The sequence below is a fragment of the Hypomesus transpacificus genome, chromosome 11, assembly GCF_021917145.1.
Source record: "Hypomesus transpacificus isolate Combined female chromosome 11, fHypTra1, whole genome shotgun sequence".
In the NCBI taxonomy this organism is placed as follows: domain Eukaryota; kingdom Metazoa; phylum Chordata; class Actinopteri; order Osmeriformes; family Osmeridae; genus Hypomesus; species Hypomesus transpacificus.
In genome coordinates, this window is record NC_061070.1 from 11892191 (window position 1) to 11914010 (window position 21820).

The following is a 21820-nucleotide window of genomic DNA, read 5'->3' on the forward strand; positions in this document are numbered from 1 at the left end:
ATGAACACCGTACCTGACACCTTTGTCGGTAAGAAAATGTGAATACATTTTTAAATGTATTTCTGTGTAGTTTTCATTTTGTCATTCGTATTGCTATTTAGGATTCAAATTATTTCTTTCGGCAGATAGCCTGGCGCTAGGACCCAACAGAGACAAAAGCGCACATGGCGATTGTTGGTTACTGCTCGGGTGCACAAGAGATGCTGAGGCGGTGGAACTGTCTCCCGAAGAAACCAGTTCTGTTGTAGCCTATCATCCAGCTCCCTTCTCCGTCGTTCTCTATTACATCATACTCTAACTAAATTATCAATGCTTTGGACAGATCGTTTCCAAATCTTTGGGCAAGACATCCAGAGACTCGAACATGCACGGGTGAAAAGTTTTAAATAGCTCAGGCGCCTTGATCTATTCGGAGTCAGCGGCTTTTGCGTGTTTTGGACTTTATCAAACTGTGCAAGTAGCACCTTTTTTGTGTTTAACAGTGAAGAGTTGTGGACCTCATATTATTATGCTGGTGTTGTGATATACTTCTCTGGACTATTTTCCATATCTTAACTGCGCAAAATGAGACATTGGAGTTGGAATAACTTTCTTATAGCTTTATATATGTTGTCCCAGACAACAGCAGTTGACCACACAGACTCTATTTTCAATGCCGCCGGTAAGTTGACTGAAAAATCTTTTGAATAGAGTACTCACGACAGATTGGTGTTGAACTGTAAGTAAGATATAGTCTACCAAGTGTTGAATAAGAGTGTGACATTGAATAACCATTTAAAAACAATAAGGTATTTCTCTTGATACATGTTTCACTGCTGTGTGTGGACCTTAATTTTTCTCCTACATGCCACTTTAAGCATAGTGAGATAAAGGGCTTGCTTCTGAGAGAGCTATTCTGTATCCTGTGGCTATTGTTTCCTGTTCAGAGATAAGACACGAACAGGAACGTCTGACAGGCAACAGTGAATGGACACACCGTCTTTATGCTTTAGATATCCCACATTGTAGTTGGCTCTAAAACATAAGAATAGGTTTCTTCAGACAATGAGCTAGCCTTAATTAGGTGTGTGTGTGAATTAGGGTTAGGGTTATTATGAGCATTTCTGTTGTTTACATGGACACATCAAATGAGCCTGGAGAAAGTGAAGGCGAGAGAGAGAGAGAGAGAGAGAGAGAGAGAGAGAGAGAGAGAGAAATACAGAGAGATAAAACATGCCACACTGAGGGGATGACAGACATTCAGGCTGGACTCCCACCTCTGGCGTGAGAGTGAAGGAGACATATCCTTTGATCAGGCCAGGGATCTTCTAAGAGCCTCTGGCATCTGTGAATAGTCAGTCTGTCATCAGCAGTTAGCCACAGCTAGGGTGTAGGTCTAGAACAGTGTCAGTCCACCCTCACCCCACACAGCAGGGTGGTCACACACTGACCCAGCAACAGGAACCCAGGATCAGCATGATGTTATAAGGCTGCTGGTATTAGCAGAGGGTTTCATAAAACATGGGCCAGGGCATTTCGGGACATTGTGTTTCATTTGCCTCTGTGCTGAGTTGTTAATGGAAATCTTAGATGTGGAATTCCGGGTATGTTTTGAACATAATGTACAGCATGCCTTCAAAGTAATTCCATCTCACCGTGGTGATTTCCGTGTCGGCATCACCCACAAAGAAGAAAAGGGAAACAAGTAGGGCTTACTTACAGAGATTCTCAAATAGGAAGTTTGTGAAAATATGTTTGGGGGAGGTTTCTTCCAGAGCACCCATAAGGTAACTCCCATTATTAAACCTTACTTTGAGAAAAAAATACATGTATATTTTTTGAAATAGGTCAAAACAGGGCTTTGAAGTCAGCAGGAGACCAAGAGCAGGCTACACTCAGTTATTCAACAATTTCCCTCCACAACCAGAAATGACTAGGGGCTGAGAGATAGAGACCATCTGTGGTTGTCTCCACCCTGTGGTGTCATGTGTGTAGGGTTTAAGAAAGGTTTTTGAAGAAAGGTTGAGTATCAGGGTTTCCAGCAAACAGTGTCTTGGCAAAAGTTGGTTTTTGAACGTCTTTCATCATTTCACAAGAAATCAGTCGGTGGTTTGAAGGCTCTACTGTAGAGTCAAATCATTATTGACTCAACACTGAGTCAATTGTCTGTGTGTCTTTCTGTCTATTTGTCTGTCTCTCACTCACCCCCCCCCCTCTCTCTCTCTCACTCCCCCCCTCTCTCTCTCCTCATCTCTCTCTCTCTTTCTCTATATATATATATATATATATATATATATATGTATGTGTGTGTATATGTATCTGTACAATGGTGTATATATAGAAATGTACCATCTACCATGGCCTTTTCATTTCAAAGCAAAGATATATAGACTATATCTTGTTTATTCCCATTACAAAGCTTTAAACACGTGTGAACATGTTGTGCATTGTGATTTATTCAGCAAAGTTCAATAAACAATTACAGTGAGAGAGAAATTAACTTGATTGAATTTGAGGAAATTATCGGTTACGAATGCTCTCTTGGTCAGCTGCATTCATTAAACAGATTACAGATTAGAGTTTTGGTTGGTTGTATCCCAAAATGACTGTAAGGAGGAGAAAGCAAAGCTGCTATTATAAACCCCAGCATGCATCCCCACACACACACACACAGTCCATGAGGAGTGTACCTCTCATCGCTGTTTTCTGAATGTAACTCACACACGTCTCAGTATGCCGTGGAATGCTGATGAATGGTGGCCATCCTGTTTGAAACGAGCCTTCATGCCTCCCTCTGGAAAAACCATTTAAGAAATAACGTCTTCCTGGTTTGTCTTTAAAGACCTGCTCATTGGCTGCATTTGACATTATGGGGACAGGTTGGTATAAACTTTATACCTTGATATACTATAAAGGGTTCGACCACCGGGGAATGAGAAGCTCAGTTAGCAATGTCTGTCTGTTCGCCGTCACTGGCCATTAAAGCTATCAGGGTGATTTAGAAACCTGCTGCTTACCAGACACCGTGTGCACTGCTTCCGGGAGATAAACAGATAAACAAACACACACACACATCCTAGGAGGAGAACATATAAACCTGTCAAAGAAATGTTTGACTTGGGATGATTCATTTTTTTGTTGACGAGTTTAAATTGATGATCAGTTGTGGTCTACTTAGCACATCGATTATATCTACTTAATGTTGCCACATTCTAGTCAATTTTGTTCAACATGGGTTTGAGTAAGGACTAGAGTCTAAAGAACTGATGGAAAACCACATGAAATATTCATTGAAAGGCCGGATCTGAGGTTGAGGCAGCTTTGCCTGAGGCTTTTGAAATCTTTTAAGGTGTGTGTGTGGTTTGTGTGTGTGTGTGTGTGTCAGCAAACATGCTTGTGTGTTGGAGCCCAATCCTTTGCAGTCGCAGCTTGATTGTTTGGTGACATTTGCTACTTTAGCCTTAATCCCGGGCCTTCCACTGCTGGAGTGCTCCCACTGAGGGTCCTGGAGACCTGGGTGGACCAGTGGCCTTCTTGGACAAGGCTTCCAGTGGAGCTCCTGAGAGACGGGAGTGGGTGTGGGACGGAGACCTTACTAACCCCCGCCCCATGGGGAGGGAGGAGCCCCGTACCCCGCGCGCACACTGACTTACTGTACACGCACACAAACATATCGTACGCTCTGCACACGCACGCTGTACTCTTGCAACACTTGAGAGGCATCCTTTTACAGAAGGGCTTCAGTGTTAAGGCTTCGGGGGTCTCGTGTTACCCTTTTTTTCACCATTACATGCTGGCCGTATGTTTACTCAAGCCTCCTACTTATGAATTTGACGGTTTGAGATAGGGTGGGGGTCCACCAGGGCTTTCACAGCCACTTTTCCAGTTAGCCCCAGCACTAATTGCCAAATGCTTGGAGTGTGTTATCACTTGGCAAGAGGAGTTAGTGAGGGGATGGCAAGGGGGATGGATGGTTGGACGAATGGATGAAGAGAGGAAGGAAGGATGTTTTAGCAGTCTTAGTTCTTCCGAGAGGTATCTCTCCCCCCTCCCTCTCTCTTTCCTTCCCTCTCCACCTATCCATCTCTCCCTCTCTGTCTCTGACCCCGTGGGGGCCCTTCCCCTCTCCTGTAACTGCTGAGAATGATTACCTCATGAGGGGCTTTGGACAGCATGACGAATCCTCTTTGGGAGGACAACTGGTCCCACTTAGCACAGCAAAACAAACCTTCCATTACATACAGGTCAAGAAGGGCCGGAGGGAGAGTGGCTGGGAGGGTGAGCTCTGTTTGGATATGTTAATCCCAAACCCCACCCCAACTCCAGCCCACCCCCTAAATCACCAGATTAATTCCTGATGTTTGTAGGTTTTCTCCCCAGACTCTGGTGTTGCTAGATTATTTTTTTTACAACTTTTAGGGGGGATTTTAGAAATTCTGATGATCAGGATCCCAGACCCTACAATTTAGGGTAACTGTTTCAGTTATGTTTTTGCCATTGAATGTAGCTTTGTGAACTGTGCTTTAAGGAATCCTTTCAGCTGGGTTTAGTGTCAAAAACCATGTGCATTAATAAACAGCATGATCAGTAAGCTGTTTAGGGTAGTGGAAAATGGATATATTGCACTGTTTTAACAAGGGGGATGTTAAAGTGCTTTAGTTGTTGTCAAAGCATTAGCCCTGAAACCATAACTGCCAGGTTCAAAGGATCCATGTGTTTTGAAATGAAGCTAGAGCCACAATCTCTTTATTATACATGCTGTGAACATGAAAGGCTACAGTTTGTTATTAGGAACTGTACTTTATCACAATATAGAAGTCTGGAAAAAGAAACATACAGTATGTTGGATTTCTTCTGCCTTTGCTATTGGATCAATTCAATACATGTCTTTCAGTCCTTTGAGTGGTTTCGCAATCAAAGATCCATTGATGTTGTAGGGTTAATGATGTACAGAAGGCTACAGTAGCCTCGAGCGATGCTATTGCACACGTTCGACCAAATGCAAAGAATATGAATGCAAGACTTTTCCAACAATCACTCTGCTGTTGTCAAAGAAATGGGTGTGAGCCACGACGGTGTGAAGGTCGCAGATGTTTCTCACCCGTTATTGGGTGCAACGACAGCTTAGCTTCCTGAGCCTCCACTGACATAAGAGATAAGTGAGCTTAACGTCATCCTTAACTTTAAATGGGAATCCTCTCTGGGAGTGCAAGACGTGAGATGATTGTAGAGGTGTACTAGTCGTTAGGACTTTTAAAGCTAAAAGAGCCGCTCCTGCAAAGGCTTCTTTAACACCCTCTGAGTGTAATGAAAGTCAACCTGTCCAGTAACCCAAAATCTCCTCTGCTCTCTTTCTCGATCCGTTTACACTCTGGCCTGTCGTCCTTCATCCGTCTTCTCTCCTTCATTTGCCATCCCCCTCTTCCCTATATCTCCCTATGACTGTTTCACTTCTTCCTCAAGAGACACGCTTGAACAGGAGCACTGCTGAGCTTGCACATATCAGGTTTGAATAAAAGGTAATGCATTCCGTTGTTATCTGAAACTTGGGGCCGCCCAAATAATGAAACACCCCTGATTTATCCCTTTTTTATTTCAAGACCCATGTAAGGGAGCGCCGTAAAATATGCCACGCAGACGTGGGTTTTTAATATAGTCAAGAGGGCTGTGGTCGGGCCAACCATCATTCTCCCCAAAAGACATAAGGGAATGAACCGGTCTTATTTAAAATTTCAGACGTTCCCAAGGAAGATCAAGCACATGCAATTAATCATGAAAGCCTTTTTTTTCTTTTTCTTCCTGATTCCCAAGTGTCTGTGAGGGAAAAGATGATAGATGGAATATTCATGCGCATACTTGTTCAATTTGCAACCCCTTCCGCCATCGAAACGCACACGCACACACTGTATAGCATCTCTCTGTATCGACACAATACAGTGCAACGAAAAAAGAGTCCTTTTCTTCTGTAAGGGAGAGCACATGTCATGAAAGTGAGAACAGTTGTGGAGTTAAAAGCTTTTTATTGAAAAACGTCTGCCGGCCTTTTCTTTAAATGCACTTTCTTTTTCTCTCTCTCTTTTTATGACCCTCCAGCCGCAGCCTGTGGCTGCTGGGATGACTCCGATGTGGGTTTCATGCTCCACTAAATTCAACAAACTACTGTAGGCGTGCGCTCAAATATCCCTTAAAAACTGAAGGTCTCATATTGTGCCCTTAAGCTGAACGGGGGTCAGGCCAGACACAAAGTACCCCACACTCTTTTTGAACATGGAACCAAAGCAGTTGTTGTGTGTTGTCGGCACTCCTCGTAGTCTTGTAAGAGAGTCGCTGTTGTCTGTCTAAAGAGAGACAGCGTGACAGAAAAACAAAGACTTTCTGAGCGGTGAACAGAGCAAGGCGGCGAGCAAACATCATTCACAGTGAAGACACTTCCTGTGGGCTCAAAGTCTTAGTCTGACACGCGCACACACAGAATCACAAACAAACATGCGCGGCACACATGGCCTTGCCGCAGTGACGTGAACAAGCCCTTAAACCGGTCTGTGTTTGCCTGGTGGCATATCCAGCCCGGTCTTGGATCCAGCTGGAGCTCTATAAGAACATCAGAGAAGGAGCCCATCTCGCTATCTCCACTGGTGGATGACAGGTTCTCTCAGTCTCCCACTGAAGTGAGCAGGAGGTTATCTCTCCACTCCTCCACCCCTCTGCTCTTCACCTTCACTCCTCTCAGTCAACACCCCCCCCCCCCCCCCTCGTGTTCCCATCACTTCCTGCTCGGCCACACAGGAACCCCCTGGGCCTGTTATCGCAGCATGCTTAGTGTGGACCTCAGAGAGCCCAGACAGCCCCAGTGGTCTGTGGGAGCCGTGGCAGCAGCAAGGATTCTGATTGGACGGAAACGCACCCCACAGGTTTCCCACAGCAAGCCTGGGACACAGCTTGCTGTATATCCCCTGACAGTTGAAATACAGTACAGTATTGAAATGATGCATGCCTCACTGTCTAAGTTACGTTAAATGGCATTCAGAATTTACTTTTCTGTTTCAATCCGTGGCGAAGAGAAGATTACTTTAGTGGAGGAGACCGTTATGCGTACATGGCATTATTAAACAAAAGAGATGAGAAGAACAGAGAGAGATAGGAAGACAGAGGGAGTGAGAGCTAGAGAGAGTGGCAGAGGGAGAGGACGGAGGGGAGTTTGAGGAGTAGACAGAGAGAAACCTTGTGCGTGTGTGTGTGTGTGGTGTGTGTGTGTGTGTGTGTGCATGGGCGTAACAAAGAGACTGTTCATCTTCAACAGTGGCAGAGCTAGAGCTGATGCAAAGCAGTCTGGAGATATTGTATATGAAGAGTACTTCATGAGCTGATGGCAGAGAGACAGAGAGAGAGAGAGAGAGAGAGAGAGAGAGAGAGAGACAGACAGACAGACAGACAGACAGACAGACAGACAGACAGACAGACAGACAGACAGACAGACAGACAGACAGACAGACAGACAGACAGACAGAGAGAGACAGACAGAGAGAGAGAGAGAGAGAGAGAGAGAGAGCATCCATTATTTATCTGTGGTATTGCTGCTGGTCCTGCTAGACTGGTATTGCTGCTGGTTCTTTGGGGACACTACTGTCATAGTACAAGGGACTTGTTTTTACATCACACAGCCAATAAAGTCTACCTTAAGAGAGGATGACTAACATGATAGGGTGTTCCAGTAATACATGACCATGATGAGTTACATTTAGCCTACCTATGCTAGTGTGTGGGGTTGATACTGTACACATGACATTGTATTAAAGAAAGCTGTAATGCAGTATTAAAGGTCTTTAATTTTCTTTTGTATTTTTCTCGGTCATATAGTTCTCCCTCTGATGGAACAACATAATTACATTGAGTCATTTCATATAACATTGGTCCTCACTTCACAGTATGCCAACTGTGACCCATTGCTATATTAAATTACTATTAGTGTAATTATGCTTGTCTTTGGGGTTAAGTGTTGCTTGAGGTGATGCGGTGTCTCTGCTAGCAGTGGAACTTGTTCTTTGCAAAACGTGATTGTTGATCAGTAGTTTTGTCTGTTGACTCGGATACATTTCTAATATTCAACTATTTATATTCCATTCTATCATGGCATATCATGGTCTGCTTTATTCTATGTCCAGCCCTTCTTCATCACTGTCGTTGATGTGTTTATAGGGAGCAACATGGACCAGTCCAGCCTGGGAGGCGGTGCCATCGCTAAGCTACATCGCTACCCGACAACCATTCCAGTGCAGCTGGGAGGGAGAGACCGGAGCAGGCCCCTCAGCCAGCTTCCAGCCAGGGTAAATATTCATAACATGGCCACTTAGTGGCCCTGGCTAATGCTAATATGGTGCTTAGAGGCCGGGCCAGCCAATGCTAATCTGCTGTTGAGAGCCCAGCCAAGCACAGATGCTTGCCTCTTTCCTCGCCCTGCTCTGTTGTTCCAGAGGAGAGCTCCTCATAATTCCCTCTACCCGCTCTGTTTATCCTCTGTAGATTCCCCTTTGTGGTTTCCCTCATTGCTTTCTCTGTCTGTGCTGTTTTGAATGGCCCCCTCGGTTGTTTGTGTAGCGTGAGATAGCCCAGGGGCGCCACACACTGTGAAATTATTCCCCAAACTCGGCAGGCTTCCTACTCTACAAGTCAGCCGTGCATGAAACCCTGCATTTTCAAACGATTTGGGAGATAGGAGAGGCCGGGCTGAACAATTTCCTCCCCGATCGGTTTCTGTGTTGTCTGAGACAAGATCTGGCAGCAACAAGAATTGGAACCTAGTCTACCTGATCTCTGTGTCAAACCCCACTGGATCGATCAACAAAGAGCACAGTTGCTGGGTAGAGTTACTGTACAGTACATGTATGTCATAATCCTAAACTTCATGTATTTTAGGCTTTGACCAACGTCAGCTAAAAGAACATTCAGCTATTGTACATTGTAAAATTCCTTTGAGACCGGAACAGCAGGTGAATGCCTCAGCTTGCCTGCAGTACCACAGTGTAAAGGTTCTGTGTTCTGGACTGATCTCTCTGGTTCTGGGGTCGCTTCAGGCAGGGAAACCCTACACGAACACTTGGCTCGCAAAGACAGGAAACCGACATTTGGGATCCTCCATTCAAAGCCAGGAGAGCTCTGCAGAGGGGGGATGAGGTGTCGTAGTACACCCTGAATATTTAAACCAGCCCGGCTTACCTAGATTGATCCCTTACAGAATTCTGGCATGGATTAGTTTTTCCTGGCTCAAGGAAATCCTACACCTTAGGGGACAGGGGAATCCTATCAAGTTATAGACTCTCAAGTCCTGTACAGCCTCTCCAAAAAAAGAGAAGAACAGAGCTGAGGAAGAACCCTTTAAACTCTCCTCAAAGGAATGAGTCAGTCTCGGATAAGATGGGGAATCGTGAAGGTAAAACAACACAATGTCCCAAGCCACAAAGCATTCAAGCTGTAACCTTTACACATCCCCCCCTTAACACAATAGCCCACTGCTCTGATACATGAGAAGATAGTTTGACATTGAAGATTACATTCAGTCCATTTTATGAGTGTTGGACATTATTGAATCCAAAGAACACCTACAGCTGACGCTGTGTTCTTACTTGTATTGCCCAGGAGTCAGCTGTTAGTCCTATAGATTTTCCCTAATGTGCTTAATAAGGGTACAGATCTTTTCCAAGATGCTACTAGACTCTCCTTCCCTGTAGTCCCGACATGGCAGGTTACTGTTCTTTCAAAAAGAACAGAGAAAATGAAAAGCGATGAGTCAGGACCAACTTTTGGATGATAGCCTGACGTGAACTTCCCATCTCTTCCCCCTCCCTCTACAGACACACAGTGAGTAGTGGCAGACAAACATCCGTGAATTTACTGTAGCAGAACCCTGTTGGGCAAAACCTTGGAAGGATTACTCCGGTAGGAGGAACCCTATTGTATTGGTTAGGATTCTTCATTATTATTCTACTAACCCATTTGGATATGGTATCAAATGAATGGCCATGTCCAGAAGGCTGACATTTTGTCCAGATATACAGCTCTGGAAAAATGTTGACCACTGCACCTTTTTCTTTCAGAAGAGAAGGGTTCCTCACTCAAAAGTTTCCTTCTCAACATTTGTCATCATTTTGGATGACTAACCCTACCAAAAATGTTGTCGATTTTTAAATGAAGAAGCCCTTTAGTTTCTGGGCTACACGGAATAGGTGAGACTAATATGTTATAAGTACGAAGGTTCGAGGGGCACTGTACTGCGACCCTAGCAACATCGGTATTACAGAAGCAGGGAGCATATCAATTCCAACACAAGATTTAAGCTTCAGGGGAAAAACTGCACCGACCAAATTTGCTTACCTGGTGATTAATAAAGAGTAATTATCTGTATCTTGTTGAAGATGGGGATACATGTCAGATGCATTATGTTACCCTAGTTATATAGTACATTTACAATAGGTTGCTAGTCGGCTTATTGCTACAACAACATGCCAAAATCTTTCCCAATTTTTTGAGTCACCAGCCGCCACTGTTACATATACTGTAAGAATGCTTAATAAGGTAGAATACATGAATAGATAATGAACTTGCTAATCTACTGATTGTCATTACCATCAGAAATCCCCGTCTCTCCCACAAGGGTTTGTGGATTTAACTTCTTTGATTTTCTAGACCCCGGTACACTACTTGCCTTTCTGTTGCTCAGACTTTTCTTTCTATCTGTCAGTACGTTTGACATTCAACATTGTCCAAATGACAGAATGAAACATGGACATTTATCTAAACTCAGATTTTCTATCAGGAAGCTATCTTTCCTAACCCTGTCAACAGCTTTATTCTTGGACCCCCTCTGAGAGTCTGTGCCTGGAAGGCATGGAGCTATTTGTTAAGGTGTGTTTTTTTTGTGTGTGTGTGTGTGTGTCACACATTTTTTGATAGCCCTGTCACAATACATCCAAAGTCTCAAGTCTCTGATTCCCATGGTCCTCCACAACATGAACCCAAGGTGAAGATAAGGTGAAGAGAAGGTGGGGTGCCTGGTGAAAGTAACGTCGATCAGCTCGGAAATTTGCAGACAATCGTCTAAAATGTTACTTTCACTCTAAAATTCAAAGAATTCCAATCCACAAAACTGTTCAAGCTGTTGATTTGTGACTAATATTGTGCTGATGTGCGATATTTTGGTCACTTTCGATCTAAGCGTGAATGTTTAATTCCCTGTCATGGACACTTGTCAACTGAGGCAAGGTTTGAAGCAGTGAATTTGGTTGGTTGAAACCTCAGTCAGGTCAGAGGTTACACACTATCAACCACCACTGGGAACCTACTTCCTGTATGCCAATTTCCAGTCCTGTCGATTCAAATGTCCTGTCCTGGATGTGTGTCATTGTGGGTCTGGCTGACACACGGACCCTCCTGTCCCCTGACCCCTCCTGTGGCATGTGTCTGTTCCAGAGTCACCCTGCGTCACTGCAGCTGCTTGTCGAAGCGGAAGGCCAACAGCTGGTCCTGGTACTGGAGAAGAATGAGTAAGTCCTCTTCCGCATCACTTCCTGCTAGCTGCCACTGCCATGGGCTCCACACACAGAGATGGACATTTGTCAGATCAGGAGGGCAGGAAGCAACCATATTCTCTCAAGTATAGTATTGCCCACTCAAATCGGAGAGCTATGCAACTGCTACGTATCTTGGACTCTGTTTAGAGACATGAAGAGACATGCCCTGTCGCTATTGAGCTAGCATAGACCTCAGTCTGTAATGTAAGGTTTCTACCAGACAAAGTCATATCACTGTGTGAACTGGAACCAAAAGGGAGGAGGTCCTCGGGATCAACATAGCGCTCTGATTTCAACGCTCGCTTTATAAATAGACATAATGAACCCGGCTGTACCTGCCTTCTGATTGCTGATACGGTGCTCCTCACATTTGTCCCCAACTGCCGGTAAAACAGCACATGTCTCAGGTTATCGAGTGCAGCGTTTCCCATACCCCCCCCCCCCCCCATTCAGGGAATACTTCCCATTTCTCACGCTCAACTTTCTCAAGTCTCCCTCTGATGTTTTCCAAGTATAAAAGCTACTCCCACTTCAACTCCCTCCCTTCCATCTAGCATCGCCCCCGCCCCCACTCCGACCCCCGGTGACCCGAGCATCAGCTGTGACAGATCGGTCAGCCCTGCGCCGGGCCCGGCCGGCTGCCAGTCCCTTCCGCTCCGCCCCCCCTCGGGCTCCAGATGTGTCCGCTGATATGAGTCCCTGTGCCGGCTGAGAACAGGTGGTCAGTGACCCCTTCGTGGGGAGATCAGTAGCCTTGACTGTCTTCCCCAGACCAATGCTTCTCTCCTGGCCCGAGCTGAGGAGAGGAGGAGACGCTGACCTCATTACAGATGAGTAGGCTGGTGGAGTCACGGCTCATCCTTCTTTTATCGACACACTACAAGAGCAGATTCTGTGTAAATTCATAACAGAATTGTTTTTGTTTTACATGATTTGGTTGCAAATTGTCCCATAGGTGCCGAAGTTCATCTGTTCATTGGTTCTATTTGTGGACCCTTGTAAAGTGAAATGTGCATTTGGTTCTTGACGTAAGGCGAGGTAGTAAATGATGGTACGGTACTGAAGAAATCAGTATGTCAGGGGTTGATAACTGCACTCACACAGAACCCTGGCGAGAGTCTGAGTGGAGCAGGCATGGCTCAGCTCTCTGAGGAGCTTGTCGTGCTGGTTTGCTCTCCATGGGCCCTGTTTGTTTAACTGTCTCAAAGGAGAAGAAGAGTTAGTAAATTGTACTTTGAGGACCTAAGTGTTCAGTTAGGAGAGGCATCATGTGCTGAGATATGGAAGGTTTACTGTAAGTGGTGGTCTTTTACTGGATTCTGCTGAGTCCATAAGGTTTCCTCATTTGGCGAAGCTCCAGAGAAGTTCTGGTGTGGAGCCAGTGAGAAATGATGTAGGGCTTGCCAATGTAAACGGACTACCAGATCTAATTAATAAACCAATATGTTTGCTAGCAGCCTTCTGGCACCGGCCCAGTACTCTATCCTGAAGCACAGTGCAGAGACGCTCAAGGCCTGGGGAGAAGAGAGCAGCAGGAAGTGTGTGTCTGTGTGTGCGTGCGTACGTACGTGTGTGAGTGTGTGTGTGCGAGGTTGTGTGTACCTTGTGTGTATTCATGTACACGTGTCTGTTGGGCGTGTACTTAACGTATTTACCTTGAAAACACTTTGTAGTTCAGCGTTGTATCTCCCTAGATTGACCCCCCTCTGCCCTCCGTTTGGTACGCACTCTCACAGCTTCCCAGTTGAACACATCCAATTGTTCAAAAAGCAAATGTCAGTTTTCTTTTATGGAAATGGTTGGCCCAAAAAAGGTCGTTTGGAGTTGGACCAGAATGTTCTGTCTGCCGGGCTGCTTCTGGCTCTCACTCTCTCTCTATCAGCCTCTACCTGAGCAGATACAGACTCCCAAATAGAGTTGAAAGCTTGAGTCCTGATTATTGGAGCCCTTGTCTCATTCCTCAAGTATTTTTTCCCTGAGTTTGTGTTTCTGTGTGTGTGTGTGCGTGTGTTTGTGTGTGTGCGTGTGTGCCTGTTTCTGTTTATGATGTCTGAGTGGAGGGCCTCATAGCATTTCAATGAACCAACCACATTATTGTTTTACATTTTCCAGGACTTGTTCTTCCTCAGCTGTAGCTCTCTCAGAATAGAGCTCTGATTATTCTGAAAACAGATGAACAGTACAAGGAGTCTCCTTTCAGCTTAGAAAGATAAGCTGTCAGGACAAGGTTAGAGAGCACTCATCTGAATTCTTGAGCTATGTTGCACATTGTTGACTGCATCCTCTACTGACACAAGATGTTTTACTGTAGCATGTTTGACCATTATTTTTCCATATTGTTTGGTCTGTCTCCAATGAGGCCCCATGTTGCCTTCACACAAGACTACCTCTCGTGTTCTAGATATCAGTCATTGCACATATGGAAAAAAAGAAAGGAAAAGATTTTCCTAGGTCTCTGTAACAGGGACTGTGACATATGATATTTAATGCTTGTTGCACATGCGGCTGGTTAGACGTGTATGTGTGTGTGTGTGTGTGTGTGTGCGTGTGTGTGACAGAATGGTCTCTTTAAACCATTGTAGTGATCCATAGCTTGTGAACCTGCCTGTAATGACCTAATGATGACGACCTAAGTCTTATGGGACATTACCACATTTACACTAATCAAAGACTGCAACAGCACTAAACAAGGAAAGAATTGTGCAATGTGTGTGCGTGTGTCTTTGTGTCTGTACATGTGATTCCCTGTATGCATTGGCAATTTTTGGTGTTCATTTGTGGAAATGTGTATGTGACTGCATGTGTGTGCACTCGCAGTTAATACATGTAAACAGCGCGGACTTCAGGATTTCAGTTTGAATCAATACATTGAAAACCATTTTGCCATTCATGTCATTTATACAAAACATTTGAGAAAATGATTTGGTGATCAGTTGTTCCACCTCTTGTCATATATTACACTGGAGATGTTGACAGATTACCCATACAGCTTTGCACAATACTTCCCCATGATGACATTTCCTTTCATTCTTTTCTCTCAGGAAGGACTGGAGGAAAGGGCTATTCAGGAACACAAGGCCACCATTAAACAACATCATTATGGTCTGTCACAAACATGCCCATAGCAACTCCTCCTCAGCACTCTTTTCTGTTTATGCAAACTGTGTAGAATCAGTGAAGGAAACTGACAAAGACATGCCCCCCCACACACACCTGATGGTCCCTTGCGGTGCACATCATTAGCCACAAAGCTCATTCACAATAGGTGGACAAAGAGCCAGAACGAGAGAGAGAGAGACCTCGTTTTCCAAGCTATTTAATTAGATATGTCAAGTCTTGGAGACGTCGACCTGTCTTTCAGCCACGCCGGTCCTGCAGAGAAGAATGAGCTGTTACCTTGTTGCCCTGTCAGCTGGGAAGCCTAATGGGGCTTTTTAAAGAGCTCCCTCGCAGCGCAGACTAAACACATTGTAGCGCAGAGTTTCTATACAGACTAAACACATTGCAGCCACCTACTGACCTTGCTGGGGATCGCAAACCGGTTGATTACAATTCAGGCACGCCGGACATCAGCATCAGCTCCAGCTTCTCTCTTTCTTTACCTCTTTGTTTCTGTCTGTAGAATAAGCGATGGAATTAGTATAAAAGAATATAGCATAGCATAGCATTAGATAGTATAGTGAGAATAAATCAAATGTACAGTATGTATGTGTTTTTTTTATGTACAGTAAGAGGGAGCAGCTTGTTTCTATGAGAACCACGCCCCCCCTTCTGCACAGGCCACTTTTGTCCTGATGACAACCACCAAAGGGGGATATGGCCCAGAAGTCTTCCCCTGCTGCAAACACAATGTGCCCTCCACCTCAACGCCAACATCTCCGTGGCCATCGCTTGTGGAGCCAAGGCCTAATGCCCTAAGCCTGTCACGACCGACTGGCCACGCCTTGCCAGGTTCAATGGTACACATCTCTGCAGAAGTTTGGAGACAGTGTTTAAGCGTGCATTTCCCATTTAAACATTGTGAAGGGCAGTTATGGGAGTTGCATCGGCCATTAGGAGTGATGAACAATTGTGGTCTTTACACATACAGTGCAGTGTTTCCCACACATAGACTAATTTGTGGCGGTGCGCCACAGAATCAACACCGGCCGCCACACATTGCGTTTCGTAAAACATTTTTTTATTATCGCTATTTAGGTTAAAACACGCAGCGTATTCGTTCAGCTGCATTTCCTTTCCCCTGCTCTCCCTCCGTCTCTCTGTCACTCATGCATCTTTCCCACATATGCACACAGTCACAACGTCAGCACACGTTAGCAACAATGCATACATATGCCGTTCTAGTAAGACCGACAGCCATATCAGCGAGCCTTCAGCATTAGTGCCGTAGCTAAAAGTCGAGGAAAGTTGAGGCTACTTTTCGCTAGGTACCTTACTCACATTTACATTTAGTCATTTAGCAGACGCTCTTATCCAGAGCGAGTTACAGTACTCGAAGTTTCCCCTTCGTTCTTTTGGTGAGAAGTCTCAGGAGCTAGCTACTTACTCGGCGTCATGGAGCCGACCAGTTAAATAGTTGTTTAGCACTAGCGTTGCTACATGCATAATGCAGAAATGATATGTTAGTTGTTGTTAATTTGTGAAGGTGTGAATCATTTTGGATTAATATTTAATGTAACAAATTATTAACAAATTAACTGTGTAACGAATTATTAACGAAGCAATTATTACGACCCCCCCCCCCCCCCCCCCCGTCTGACAACCCCCCCCCCCCCCCCCCGCCACAATTAGATTTCTAATCTGTGGGAAACACTGCAGTGCCCTCCAAAAGTATTGGAACAGTGAGGCCAATTCCTTTATTTTTGCTGTAGACTGAAAACATATGGGCTTGACATCAAACGATGAATGTGAAACCAGAGATCAACGTTTCAGCTTTTATTTCCAGGTATTTACATCAGGATCTGATGCACAAATTAGAAAATATCACCTTTTTGTTCGAACCCACCCATTTGTCACGTGAGCAAAAGTATTGGAACATATGACTGACAGGTGTGTTTTGTTGCCCAGGTGTGTCCTATTACATACATTATTCAATCAATAAATACCACTGAATGTCTACACTCAGGTTCAGATTGGGTAAGATAGGTTTTGTCTATGCAGACTGTATTCAGAGGTGAAAACAACATGAAAACCGGAGCGCTGTCTTTGGGTGAAAAACAAGCAATTGTGAGTCTTAGAGAAGATGGAAAATCAATCAGAGCCATTGCAGAAACATTGGCCATAGCCAGTACAACCATTTGGAATGTCCTGAAGAAGAAGAAAACTACTGGTGTACTAAGTAACAGACGTCGAACAGGTAGACCAAGGAAAACATCAGCAGTTGATGACAGAAACATTGTGAGAGCTGTAAAGAAAGACCCTAAAACAACTGTTAGTGAGATCAGCAACAACCTCCAGATGGCAGGAGTGAAGGTATCACTATCTACTGTTCGCAATAGACTTCATGAACAAAAGTACAAGGGCTACACGAGAAGATGCAAACCACTCATTAGCAAGAAGAATAGGAAGGCCAGGCTGGAATTTGCCAAAAAGTACAGAGATGAACCTCAAAAATTCTGGGACAAAGTTTTATGGACTGATGAGACAAAGATTAACTTTTACCAAAGTGATGGAAAGGCTAAAGTTTGGAGAAAGAAAGGAACTGCTCATGATCCCAAACACACAAGCTCATCTGTGAAACACGGTGGAGGTAATGTCATGGCTTGGGCTTGCATGGCTTCTTCTAGGACGGGCTCATTAATCTTCATTTGAGGATGTAACACATGATGGCAGCAGCAAAATGAACTCGGAAGTCTACAGAAACATTTTGTCTGCCAATTTAAGGAAAGATGCAACCAAACTGATTGGCAGAGCCTTCATCATGCAGCAAGATAACGACCCAAAACACACTGCCAAAACAACAAAGGAGTTCATCAGGGGCAAGAAATGGAAGGTATTAGACTGGCCAAGTCAATCTCCAGACTTAAACCCTATAGAGCATGCATTTTACCTGCTTAAGAGGAGACTGAAGGGAGGAACCCCACAAAACAAACAACAACTGAAAGAGGCTGCAGTGAAAGCCTGGGAAAGCATCAAAAAGGAAGAATGCAAAAGTTTGGTGACGTCAATGGGTCACAGACTTGCTGCAGTTATTGAAAGCAAAGGATTTGCAACTAAATATTAAGTCTTATTCACTTAAATATGTTTTAAGTATATCTGTTCCAATACTTTTGCTCACATGACAAATGGGTGGATTCAAACAAAATGTGATATTTTCTTAGTTGTGCATCAGATCCTGATGTAAATACCTGGAAATAAAAGCTGAAACGTTGATCTCTGGTCTCACGTTCATTATTTGATGTCAAGCCCAAATGTTTTCAGTCTACAGCAAAAATAAAGGAATTCGCCTCACTGTTCCAATACTTTTGGAGGGCACTGTATGTTGATCAAACTAAGTCAAAATCATGCTTAGTACAGGGGGTACTAAACATTGCTGTTAGTCTTGTGAAACCTATACAGGGCTGGATGTACTGCCAGGGTCTGAGGTCGTGAAACATTACTCTTGGCAGTGGGGTCTTGTCTGTGAGGGTGGACTGTAGGGGAGACAGTCAGTGACTACCCCCTACTGCTAAACCTGTGATATTTTCCATTACACACTGAAAATGATTGGATTTTTCAAATAGCAAATCAGCAGTAGGTTAAATGATTGTTCAGTGAAACCATTAGAGGAAGAACTTTCCTTCTATTGGTCTTTAATTAAGATCCTGATGGGTGGCGTGAGAGACTGAGAGAGCTTTTGGGAAGACTCAAGCCCCTATAAGAAACAGAAAGACGGAAGGAGGAGAGAGGAGAGGGCCTGCGCAGGGAGATCAGAGGAGTGCTCCTTTAGCCTGTGAGGGCCTCAAACCAAGCCCCAGGGGTCTCCATCTCTCCCTGTCTTCCTGCTGTTCACTGCTAAATTTTTTATAATCTCACTGTCTCTCTCTTTCTCTTAGTCTATTTTTCCTCTCTTTCTCTCTCATACACGTTCTCAAACTTTCTGTCTCTCCCCCCCCCCCCTCTATGTCTCTGAGGTAGCTGTGAAGTTAAGAGAGTTTGTTGAGCAGTGGAACTTCTCAGAGACCCCTGGCAAGTCCTGCATCACTGCTGGCTCCTCCTGCAAGTTTAGTCTTGGGGTTATTCTTAGCCTGGCGATAATGTTGGTCGGACCACTTAGCCAAATGTGTTTGTGTTTGTGCCTAGGTGTGTGTGTGTTTTTTTCACCTTCGTCATTTACTAAGCAGGAGAACATTGGATGGGATGCCGCCCAATTTTCACTGCTTTTAACCTTACATATATGGGTCACCTGTCAAGGGTGTTAGCTAGCGGAAAGGCAAGGTCCCGCATGCATCAGCACTTTTCTGCTACGTTCTTTAACGCATTACAGAGAGTAAGTGCTTTTAAATGAGAACACAGGGGTGATGCATGCACAGTCTCGCCCCTTTCACAGAGTAAGACATGCTCTGAATAATCTCCGGCTAGACACATTGAGATGAACTACAACCGTGCAGTAGGCAAGGGGGAAAAATATGGTAAGTTAGAAGGGGTCATGTATTTTCCATACTGTGGACTGTGGATGTTAATGATGCATAATGCATCTATTTATCTGGGGCAACATTTCTCTGGATCAGTGGGAACGGCAGGTTTCCGGAGCGCGAGTGAATGCATTCTTCTCCTTTACTCTGCAGATCTCCGGGGAGGATAGAAGCACAGGATGTATACATCATGTGTACATTTGCATGCATTTGTCTCAGAGACAATACGCCGTAGTAGTCTGGGATTATATTACATTTCCCTGCACACTCGACACATCTATCCTTTTCCCCATCTTGGATCTATGATATCCCCATTTTCACCAGAGCACGCTATTCTCACGGTCCCTCGTGCCATCAATATCACAGACAAAAGAAATGGGAACTGCGATGAAGAAGGATATCGCTTTATATGGGAGTCCCATACATCAGTTGTTTTTCTAGGATTATAAAACTGAAACTTCAGCCGCCCCAAAGCTATGAGGTCAGACTGTCCCCTCTCTGAGCTCTACGTCTGACTGCTCCTCCTGCTCCACAGTGCTACTGATCTCAATCTCATATGGATAATCCAGACCAATCACTCACTTAACAATCAGATGATCCAGGCGATGGATAGATTAGGGGGATTACACGCTACTGGCCTGGAGGTGAAAACTCAACAAGGCAAAGGCTTGCAGTAGTTCAGGGCATGGCGGTGGGGATGAATCTAGTGTGATAAGCATCCATCCACGCGCACCCCTTGCCCCCAATACAGCCACACACCGCACGTACACAGGCAAAAAAGGATAGGAAGCACGAATTTAGAAGCTGCGAGACATGCAAAGGAGAACGCCGCAGAAAGGAAACGCATCCGAGGTCTGACGGAGGCGATTTCCTGAGTGAGCCTGACAACACAGGGGTCAGACAATCAGCTGAAGGAACCAGTGAGCAAACACACCGACAGAACCAGTGGGAAGACCTTGCCCAGGAAACAGATGAGGTTGCGCAGGATTAGTTTAAGCGACAGTTTCAGCGATAAGGCATTCAATTATGAAAGGATGTCGCTATTTAAACAAGCAGAGACAGATTACCAGTTTGTTATCCATGATGTGAATAATAGACGCATTTTGGATTTGTAGGACGTCACAGATGTTACCATTTTCAACCAGTTCCCATCCCCACGCATTTAATGTTCACCCAATAACCTATGTCCTTTAACCTATGATCTTTGAATGTTTGGTGACCCCGCTGGTATCTCCTGTATGAGTTGATAGTAGCCTGCAAACTGCAGAGTGGTCAAGTAAAACAGCAACGGTACAAGTCCCACAGAATTGACAACTAAAAGGCTGACAAGGTTTCAATCAGTCCTTAGTGCGTCTTCACCCATATCCAGTCCTTAATCGATGCCTTGGTCTCTACCTTCCCAAGCCTCTCTCAGCTCTGCAGACTCCTTGCTCTGGAGGAACACGGCGCAGTCACCCAATCCTTTGTTTAAGTGATACATCATTGCAGAGTGAAAGACACAACCTCCGCCATGTTACCAGGGTAATGGGGTGTGGAATGACAGATTGGGCGCCATTATCTTTCTGGGGGGATCAACGCTAACTCCATACAAATAGAAAGGAGTGGACCTAATGATGTGAGACATTTTTAAGAGAAGAGCCAGGGCACTTTGTGAGGATTGGGACATGAGGAGTAACAAGGGGGAACAGTGACAGCCAGGGAAACATGCTGTTTTATGAGTTGCTGCTAAAGCAGCATGTCATTGCCTCTTTTACCGGTCTGTTGTACTGTACCTCCCACTTTCAGAAAGAAAAAAGAAAAGGAAAGAACACAAGAAAGAAAGAGAGGGGAAACAAGAAGAAAGAAAGCATGGAAGGAAGAAAGGAAGGACAAGGGAGAGAATATTTTGAATATTATAGTGTTTAATTGTGTATTTTCCCTCTAGACAAAAGAAGTCTGGCTGAACAATGAAAATGCCTTGGGGAACAACTTCTGATTAATTGGAGAGATATGAACCCTCTGACAATAACATTTATGGATTTGTTTACTCTTTTCTATGAATAATGAGAGGTCTTCTTCCTTGAAGATCCCTAGTCCCTCATTAGTTCTGGTGAATGTGAATATAGAAGATACTTAAGCTCCTCTGAGGAGTGGGCAGTGCATACACTACCTGGAGTTATTACCACAGTTTCTCCTGGGGTTAAAAAGTACCTACCTACCTATTAGGGGAATGAGGTGACTGCGTATGTGTAAGTTTCAAACACTATTCCAGGTTTATGGTTTTTAATGTGCTAACATAAAAACAGTCACATGGTGTTAGGTCAATTGCAAACTATAGTTGATTCATAAACAGAGTGCTGTTCAAAATACGGTCATATAAAATGTAAGGTTTAAAATGAAGCAGAATACTAAAGTAGAAAGGTTTTCGTCCAAAGAAACCCTCTGTGTAGTCTTGACTTCATGTACTTTTAATCGTATAATATCTAAAAAGATCACCACTGTCAACTGGCCAGCTGTTACCTTTAAAGAGTATGAGATCATGCTCATTGTACAGTGAAATGGGAAAATATGCCCGATGAGGGAATTGTTTAATGGTGTTACATATTCCGGATGTGTAGGCCAACAGCAATGAAACGGCTGATTCTTATAAAACTGGACTGTACCTCGGGATCTCAGGGTCAGGGT

General features: G+C 44.4%; 1 protein-coding gene across 2 annotated transcripts in view; it reads left to right on the top strand.

The window, feature by feature from the left end:
* Positions 1 to 211: 211 nt before the first annotated feature.
* LOC124473607 (disintegrin and metalloproteinase domain-containing protein 12-like) overlaps positions 212 to 21820 on the top strand; it is a 53809-nt gene continuing 32200 nt past the window's right edge. For both annotated transcript variants that reach the window (XM_047029212.1, XM_047029213.1), the window contains exons 1-3: positions 212 to 661; positions 8176 to 8303; positions 11443 to 11516. In XM_047029212.1, the coding sequence (XP_046885168.1) occupies positions 565 to 661; positions 8176 to 8303; positions 11443 to 11516 (299 nt within the window). In that variant the 5' untranslated portion in view covers positions 212 to 564. The remainder of the gene's footprint in view (positions 662 to 8175; positions 8304 to 11442; positions 11517 to 21820) is intronic.